We start from the raw sequence: 8608 nt of genomic DNA, 5'->3' as shown, positions 1-8608 counted from the left end.
TCTAGCTAATGTCATCACCTTCATATAAAAATGTGTCTTGTGATATTTATCTCTGGTATTGTAAACCCATCAGGTACTGTATGTGTGTGAAAGGTGAGTGTGTTTGTGAAGAAACCAAACCCATAGCTTTAAAACAAATGATACATATGAACACGTGGGGGTGATAGTGGGAGATTTATTTCCAAGCCATTTTACAACAGTTACCAGAACATTCTGTGGCAGGAGTCCAAATAAATAACCTAGATTAAAATCTGTGTATAAAACATATGCAAACCTGATATTAAACTCTCTTGGTCACCATAAAAAGCTTTTTATTGGAGTACTTTGGTGCAAACTTTCAACATTAAACCAGCAGCAAAGCACAAAGTAAAGAGCCAACGGGTAAAAGCAAGAGTGCCGACTAAGCCAGCAGTCAGCACAACATTTGCATGCAAATGATATGTGTACAAAAGAAGCTCCATGTAACTTATACATCTTACCTAAATCTTACCAAGAACATTTACAACGTGGCTTGATAATATGCTGTTTTGGCATTCACCAAGGACAAAATATTTAATTCCTCAGACATATAAGTCACAGTGGCAAAGACTTTTTGGGAATTACCAATAGAAAATGCTACAGCGAAGAGTCAAAGCTTCTCTCCTCCGTAGAGCACACGCACAGTGCATACATGAACCTTTTTAGCAAAATACTACATCAATATGAAAGTTTGCGGGCGGGTGGACGGAGGTATGAATGTTCTGAATGATGCAGAGCAATAGCTGCAGGGTCAGTAGAGTGTCTTCCAACAGGTGTGACGGCTGTTTTTTCCATATGGGTAACACCGGTGGAGGCAGTCAGTGACTTCACTAGGACAAGAGGCACACAAGCACGCTGCATGTCACTACATAAACCGGGAAACACCCTTTTACACCAACACCAGCAACATGAAGACAGGATCAGATCCGCTTAGATCTGCTGCTATGTCATTTTCTTCTCTTTCCTCCAGTTGAGGACTTCACAATCTAGAAACGAAGAAAGAGAAAGAGCACAAATAAGTGGTCACATTTTGTTATTTAGAGTTGCTCATTAGATTGTCTGAATGAAATTGTTAAGATAACAAAAACAATGTACATGATCATACTTGTCATTTTCCCAAAGAATTGGTAGAAAGCATAGACCGGGCATGTTCAGGCTAGTAAAAACATGTGGGCTTCTTAAGGTACTCTACATCCTTCAGACAACCTCAAAGCCTGAATCATGCCACCGTCTCATTCATCATGGAGGGGATAAAGATGTTGATTCAATCCGCTAAAAGTTTTTCTCATTCACAAAGGCTGATTTTTGACCACAGACATGCATCAACAAGCAGCAAACGTTTCTTTTTGCTACTGTGTGCATACATTTTGGGATTGCGTAAGGTTATCAACAAAAATTTGGTGGACTGGTGGAAGAACCCTTCTTGCGGTTGGACTCCAAAATCCCCCAAACTGTTCCAAGTGGTAGCAATCATTAGATGGACCTCAACAGTCTTGCCTCAATGAGTAAGTCAGTACCATCATTCCCAAAAAAAAATTCCAAATGTAAAAAAAAAAGTAGTCTGTGTTTGTTGAATTAATTCAGTGGGACTTTTTACCAATCAATGTTTAGCAGATCAATATTCTACAGTCTTACAAATGTAAAAACAAACAATAAGTTCCATTCACTTACAATCATAATTGTCGTCCTCTTTTGAGAAGCACTCTTTGAATAGGCAAAGCATGGTCCGATAACTGTTATCCAGTATTGACTTGGGTTTAACAGACTTCCATCCCTGGTAATATGAGTCTTCCAATCGATCCATGATGTTTTTTATGCTCTCTGGAAGATCTCCCTTTTTTGAAACAGGTACAAAGACACATACATTTTAACATTATGAATTTAAATACTAGAAAAATTGCTTGCATAAATAAGATCAGTAACACAGATCCAAGAGGTCAGACTGAGTTAAGTTTTACCAAATAAAGAAAACAATAAGCCTATATGGGCATATTTAATTTTCCGTTAAAACTCTATTCATAAAGCAGAAAAAGAAGTTAGCTTTGAGATAGTGTGAGCAGTGGCAGGCAGCCAGAATGATTTATAACGTAATGCTGTTGAGAAAGCAGAAATGACATCACTGTTCTAACCTCTCTGGGATTCCACTCGTCAAAAAGCGCCTCAAAATTTCTGAAGAGTTTCTCCAGATTGGAGAGGTATTTACGCCGTGTAGGATGTCTCTCTGGCAGCACCTCTAATACCCTCTTTATACCCTGCTGACTAACCAAAAGCCACAAATCCTGTAGATCTCTCCTCTGCACTGGTTCATCTTCATTACTCGCATTCTAGAGAACAGAGAGAGTGAGAAATGAAGAAACGAGGAGAAGAACTATAATGAGGGAAATGTTCAATTATATTAGAATGGTTGTGATTTACAGACATCTATTCTTTTAGTTTTAAAAAAAAAATTAGTTTTAATGTCACAGTAGTTACACACCAAATTTACAATTTATAAATCATTTTACAAATGTAACTATTTTGTGTTCTGATATATTTTTTTCTATACAAGAAAAACACAATTACCAAGGTTATTTCTACAATAAAACAGGAACATTATTATTAATATAGTTTAAAAATTATTACCAGACACCAGATAGCTATCAGTTCTGGAAACAAAATTATTTTATTCTCCAATGTTTTTTTTATTTCCCCCTTTCTATAACATAAACTATATACAATATAACTTATAATAACTTATAATTCTTAAGAAAATTACCTTGCAGACCATTTAACATTTAATAAAAGTCTGATTGTTTGGGTTTAATGTATTCAGCCCATTCACTCAAATAAAATTTAAAGAAAAATTATTTCTAACACACATATATATATATTGTTTAATATATTTATCCATTCTTCAACCTTCAACCAAAATTAAATATTCAATTATCATTATTATAATGACATTGTGTTAAAATGTATATCTTATTTTTGTTGTAAAATATTTATGCATAGTGGTAGTATATGCCTTGTGTTTAAAAAATGTTATTGTAAATTATTGTATTATATCAAAACAATTTTTTTACTGTGTTATTAATTGTTTCGGTGAGATTCACCCCTGTTTATTTCCAAATGCTGAGTCATAGGCCTTTAAAGCCCTTAGAAACCCTAAAACTGTGACTCCAATCTGACTCTTTTTGTAAGTCACGACTCACGAGTGTTAAATCTCGAGTGAAAGCCGGCAAACAGGAAAAATGAGCTAATTGTTGTGGGGAAGTTGTGGCTTTAAGCCATGATGGAAAGTGAGTCAGAGGTTTAGTTAGGGACAGTGTCAGTGGGATAAAGACTTACCAGTCTACTGATGTTGCGTAGTCTGAACACCTCCTCATAATGCACTTGAACAGTATAGTTAATAGGAAAGTTCATTTTCTGTAAAAAAAAGAAATAAATAAATGTAAAATGTTTTATTGGTATGCCATTCATCCTGACTCATGCTAGACATTCATACAACAATCACTTTATGCAAGTTGTATATTTTCTTCTTTTTTTATGTCTGTTCTCAATATCAATATCTTTCCATAATTGTTCAGAATATAACACTATCCCCTGGTTTCACAGACAAAGCTTAAGCTAGTCCCAGACTAAAATGCATGTTGCTGTTTTAACTGAAAGCAACTTGCACTGATATATCTTTAAATATGTCAGTGCCATTGTTTTATCTCAAGATGCAAACCAGCAATGAGTTTTTCTAAGGCACGTTTATAAAAGCTACATAAATCCCCTAATTGATCTAAGGCCTAACCCTGGCTTAATCTAAGCCCTGTCTGTGAAACCGGGCCCATACTTGAAGTATTTTGCATCAATTTACCATAAAACGTCTCCGTAGGGTTGAGTTTAGGCTGTCCCGTACTGTTTTCAGAGGAACGCAGATATCTTGTGCTGCACTCGTGCACATTGGTAATAGACAAATAAAACCTAGAGGGAGAGAATAAGAAAAATAATGGCTTTTAAAATAATGCCATTGCCTATCATGAAAACATTATGAAATGATCACTGCTTTGTACTTAAAATTTACATCAAAATATCCATAGCATAACACAGTTTGACTATCTTTAAAACACATTCAACTTCATTTAGGACAAAAATTCATATGAGTTTATCTGTAATTCAAAGGCCTGTACCTTTATGTCTCAATACAAATCTTCATGATAAATGTATTCAAAACATTTTAAAGATGGAGTATATATTTCAATTTATTGATCATTACTATTTACTACATCAGTTTTTACTTTTTGTTCTGATGACTTTTGGTGTGATGGCTTTTTTTGAAGGCAATGACGCATAAAGTTGCATAAATAATTTGTCAAAGGTTGGTTCTGTGACAAGTCACAAACCTCAAACCACAGCCCGACTTACAAAGAAAAAGGTGGTGGTGGTGCTGCAAAAAAAAAAAAAAAAAAAAAAACGAGCCATAATGCCACAACAGAAGAGCTTCTGCATTCCACAAAAGCATAAAAAGCATGAGAGGATGGGAGCTTTTCTTTTTCAAGCAGATGAACTGTGAGGCTGATCCTCTATCTATTTTGGAGCTTTTATTTGTTAAAGATAAGTGATTGTGACTGGCTAGCCCTGGGCAGAAAGTAAGGGCACCGGCATTTATGTCACTTTGCTGTGGATCACAGTGCGGCTGGCCTGTGTGGTTGAGCTGTTACCCAGAGAATGACAGTCAGCAAAGTCTCCGAGCCATGAAACAGACTTCCGAGGGCCAGAGGAATTTGTTATGCCGCAGAACCTGGGCTATTTACTGGTGTCCGACCACTCAACCCCCACCTCCCATCAAAATTATTCTGGCTTTTTTGGCCCGGTATCCCCCTCCTTGCCCTCTCTTTTACCTTATGCAGCTGTCTATCTCCGATCTCTCTCTCTCTTTTTTTCTCCTGAACACAGGATGTGGTGAAATTAACAGTCACATCTTCGTCTTTCGACAGCACCATATGTAGTGGCTCTTCTCATATGTTTAGCTTGACATTCGTTTCAGAAGAAACAAGTGACAATATGTAGGCAGATGTTGAAACCACACAGCAAACTGTTGCCTAAGATAGCACACATAATCAGCCAGAGAAATTCTTCTCATTTGGACATATAAGTGGTGTTTGTCCTTTTTGCGAAAATGCACGAGTCTCTCTCCATTTAGCGGAGGAAGTAATCAATCACTTTCATTTTTTTTAAGTGCCTCTTCTGAAATATTTATGTCTAGTACTGTCACATCCAAATTTCCCCACACAAATGAAGATCCTCAAATGTCCTATTGGCACAATACCTAGCATTATACAAATTAAATCACATAATTACTGGAATTTACTTACCCAGAAGCCCCCTGAGGAGCCGGCATTCAAACTGGATCATGGTTCTGCTTATTCAATGCTTGCACTGCAATATGAGTCTGGATTCCAGAAAATTCTTATGCACGCTTGCTCTATTAAAAAAAGAAAGACAGAATACAGTCAGAACAAATATCAAACTAGATCTAATGGCAGTTTTTTACCTTGCCATTACATGACTTTATGTTTGACAAAAAGAACAAGGGATCATGCATCTGCATTCATTTACTCTCCTTCTGGATGATAAAATACTTAAATATCGAAAAAGACTGATTCGGCATATCTGATTTTAATGGCCAAAAAAGTTGTAAAAAATCAAAGTGAAGCAGGAAAGGGGTTCACTGCTCATCTGAAGGGCTGGAGCTCTATCATAATGTTCCACTGTTTTTCTCCTACACGGCCTGTGCAGCTGTGTAAAACAAATCCAGATGTTGTCTCTTTTTGCTTTTTTTCTAAAGGAAAAATTAAAATTCCTTTTAGTCCTAACGGGAGTTTAAAAATCAACATCTTGACATAACAGCAAGTTTCTGACTAATCTCCATGTGATGAACATGTGGGGAAAAAATAGTTTTTTAATCAACATTTTTTGTAGCTTTATCAGAAATGTCTTTATAATAATATCAAAATTTATAATACTTATAATATTATTTTTTAAGTTTAAGTAATATTATCAAAATAAATAAAAATCATTAGGCTACTTTTAATGTTCTAATTCTAACATTAATTCTATTGCTACAATTACCATTTGTACATGCACATCATTTTGCCAAATAGGGTCAATATTCTGGTTATGCCTTTAGAATCAACTTAAGGAAATACTTGAGATGCCATTTTTACCATTAAAAAAATAATATTTTGAATTGCAACATGTGGGTCATGCTGTTTTCTTTTCTTTCTTTTTTTTGTACAATGTTAGTCTCCTCATTGCTCCAAAAAAAATTTGTACAATAGCATAATGTTTTCCTGTGCCTAATCTCACCCAGGATTACTTTAGTTTGGACATGCACAGAAATAAATAAATGTTTAGGTCTAATATAATTCTGAACTGTGTGACTCAAAATCCTGATTAATACAATCATGTGCCAACTGCCTCATTCAGATGTAGATACTAGAATAGTTGCATACATTTTGGCAATCAAGTTAATACATTTATATGATGCTTACATAATAAGAATATGACTAAATTCTGATTAATATAGGACATATTAATATAATATAATGTGTGTGTGTATATATATATATATATATATATATATATATATATACACACATTATATATATATATATACATTATAGTATGTATATGTATGTAGCCTATGTGTGTGTGTATGTATATATATATATATATATATATATATATATATATATATATATATATATACACACATTATATTATATTATGTATATATATATATATATATATATATATATATATATATATATATATATATTGCCTAGTGAGAAAGTATCATGAATGCAATTCCAGTTAAACAATAAACATAAAATATGTTTTTTGCATTCCCATGCAGAACTTAATATCATAAAAGTGTTGATCTGTCGATAAAATTTTGTTGTCAGAGTATCTTGTAAATTCACCTGTAATCTACTCTAAATCAGAAGCGATCTGTCAGTGTTGGATCTTGGCTTATATCCTATGAAACGCCTTGTTGCGCTTCATTCCCATATAAAACGCATTAACACGCAACACAACAAAACCGCACAAGGAATACAAATAAGCCACAAACCTTTCGATTCGATGACCTAGGCTGTCTCACGAGGAAGCCATAGCAGTGTACTTTCAATAAACAGCAATTTTTTGCTTAACCTTTTTGATATGACCGCTGACACTTCCAGGCGTGCAGAATACTGGACGAAGTAGTAAATTCGCTTCTTTTTCAATGCAACTTCCACCCAGATGACTCGGAAACTCCCTTTTCTTTATGTTACGTCTTTATGTTAAGTCGCTATACACACCCGCCTACAGACTTCTCCGCGCGAAAGAAGAACGAGAAGAACACGCTGAGTAAAGAGAGAGAGAGTCGATGAGACTGTTACTTTCACTTTTGGGTCTACATAAACTATTAACTCATCAGTGGCTGGAATGGATGTGAGCAATAATGTTTCACCTTCGTGGGCAAAACAAACAATCAGAGACCTTCACTGCTGCCTTTGTTCGTTGGGGGTCTTAAAAGTATTTTTCCAGCCCATATTAGTACATAAGTTTCAGTAACCACAAAAATGTACAAGTTAGTCAGAACATGCTAAATGTGTACGCTTGCGAACAGATATCGAGGAGGCAGAAGCAACTGCTCAATCGTCTGTCATTATTTATCAAGTTATTATACATTTAAACATAACAAAATGGGATCTTGTCTTATTTTGTTTACAAAAAATTATTTCGTATTGTTAATAGTAACTGGACAAGACAATCCTGTGCTCTAACATTTACTGGCAATAAACAACAAAAAAGTTGACCCACCTGAAAGTACATAGGCCTACTGCAATCAACCTCTGCAGTTTATTAAATATAAAAGAGTAAAATGACCACAAAATTTACACCAGCCAGAAATTGGTCCACTAGAATGCCAACAATAACACCTTTATAAGTCAAGGAACAAGCATCAGTTCAAGAGTGTTGTCTTTGCCCAATCTACCAGTAAACCTCATTCACCCACACACATTTCTAATGTATTCCCTATATTTACTGTGGTTCTGTGCCGACAGACTTGGCACAGTTGTACATTTTTAGGACTTTCATGAAAAGACATCTTTTTCGGACTCCGAAGCGCCTCATCTCGCAAGACAATGGACAATGGGCATATGGGCAACCAACGCACACACACTTGCTTTGTCCTATGATGGCTTTGTCAATTGCCACAATGGCCCCCTTGTTTTGTAGTACCTATAATCTTTCTTTAGGGACACAATCCCTTGTCGATAGCGCTATCTTTGCTGTCCTAACAAAGGCCAAATCCACTCAAGACCTAATGAGAGGGACATTCCGAGACCCCCACCCAAACCTTAAAAAAAAGTAATCAAAACACCATCTGTCAACACAGATTACATCATATCAATAGGGAAACCCCCCAAAGGAAGATTAGTGAAATAAAACTTCTAAATGTGTACCAGGTTATAAACACCCTCCTCCACAATATCTCAACCTACTTTTATGACTTTATTTTTTATTTGTTAGCAGTGATGTCAGAGCCCGGGACTATTTTTATGGGTGGGCC

General features: G+C 35.4%; 1 protein-coding gene across 1 annotated transcript; it reads right to left on the bottom strand.

The window, feature by feature from the left end:
- Positions 1-155: 155 nt before the first annotated feature.
- On the bottom strand, positions 156-7413 carry il34 (interleukin 34). Its single transcript, XM_077193340.1, has 7 exons — positions 7121-7413; positions 5361-5470; positions 3863-3969; positions 3346-3423; positions 2148-2342; positions 1690-1852; positions 156-1004 (listed from the first exon to the last, which is right to left on the bottom strand). The coding sequence occupies exons 2-7, from the start codon at positions 5398-5400 to the stop codon at positions 961-963; spliced, it is 627 nt and encodes a 208-aa protein (XP_077049455.1). The 5' UTR covers positions 5401-5470; positions 7121-7413; the 3' UTR covers positions 156-960.
- Between the last annotated feature and the right edge of the window lie 1195 nt (positions 7414-8608).

The sequence above is a fragment of the Siphateles boraxobius genome, unplaced genomic scaffold (assembly GCF_051911475.1).
Source record: "Siphateles boraxobius isolate OS27281-9 unplaced genomic scaffold, OSU_SipBor_1 31, whole genome shotgun sequence".
Lineage (NCBI taxonomy): Eukaryota > Metazoa > Chordata > Actinopteri > Cypriniformes > Leuciscidae > Siphateles > Siphateles boraxobius.
Note: the sequence above shows the minus strand (reverse complement) of the source record. Positions and strands in the feature narration are given on the sequence as shown.

Bases quoted from the DNA above. Each gene is read 5' to 3' on its own strand.
- il34 (XM_077193340.1), bottom strand. From the start codon at position 5,400: ATGATCCAGTTTGAATGCCGGCTCCTCAGGGGGCTTCTGG. The intron at 1,853-2,147 runs GTTAGAACAGTG...GTTTCAAAAAAG, and splicing joins ACGAGTGGAATCCCAGAGAG to GGAGATCTTCCAGAGAGCAT. The intron at 1,005-1,689 runs GTAAGTGAATGG...CTTCGTTTCTAG, and splicing joins AGAGGACGACAATTATGATT to ATTGTGAAGTCCTCAACTGG.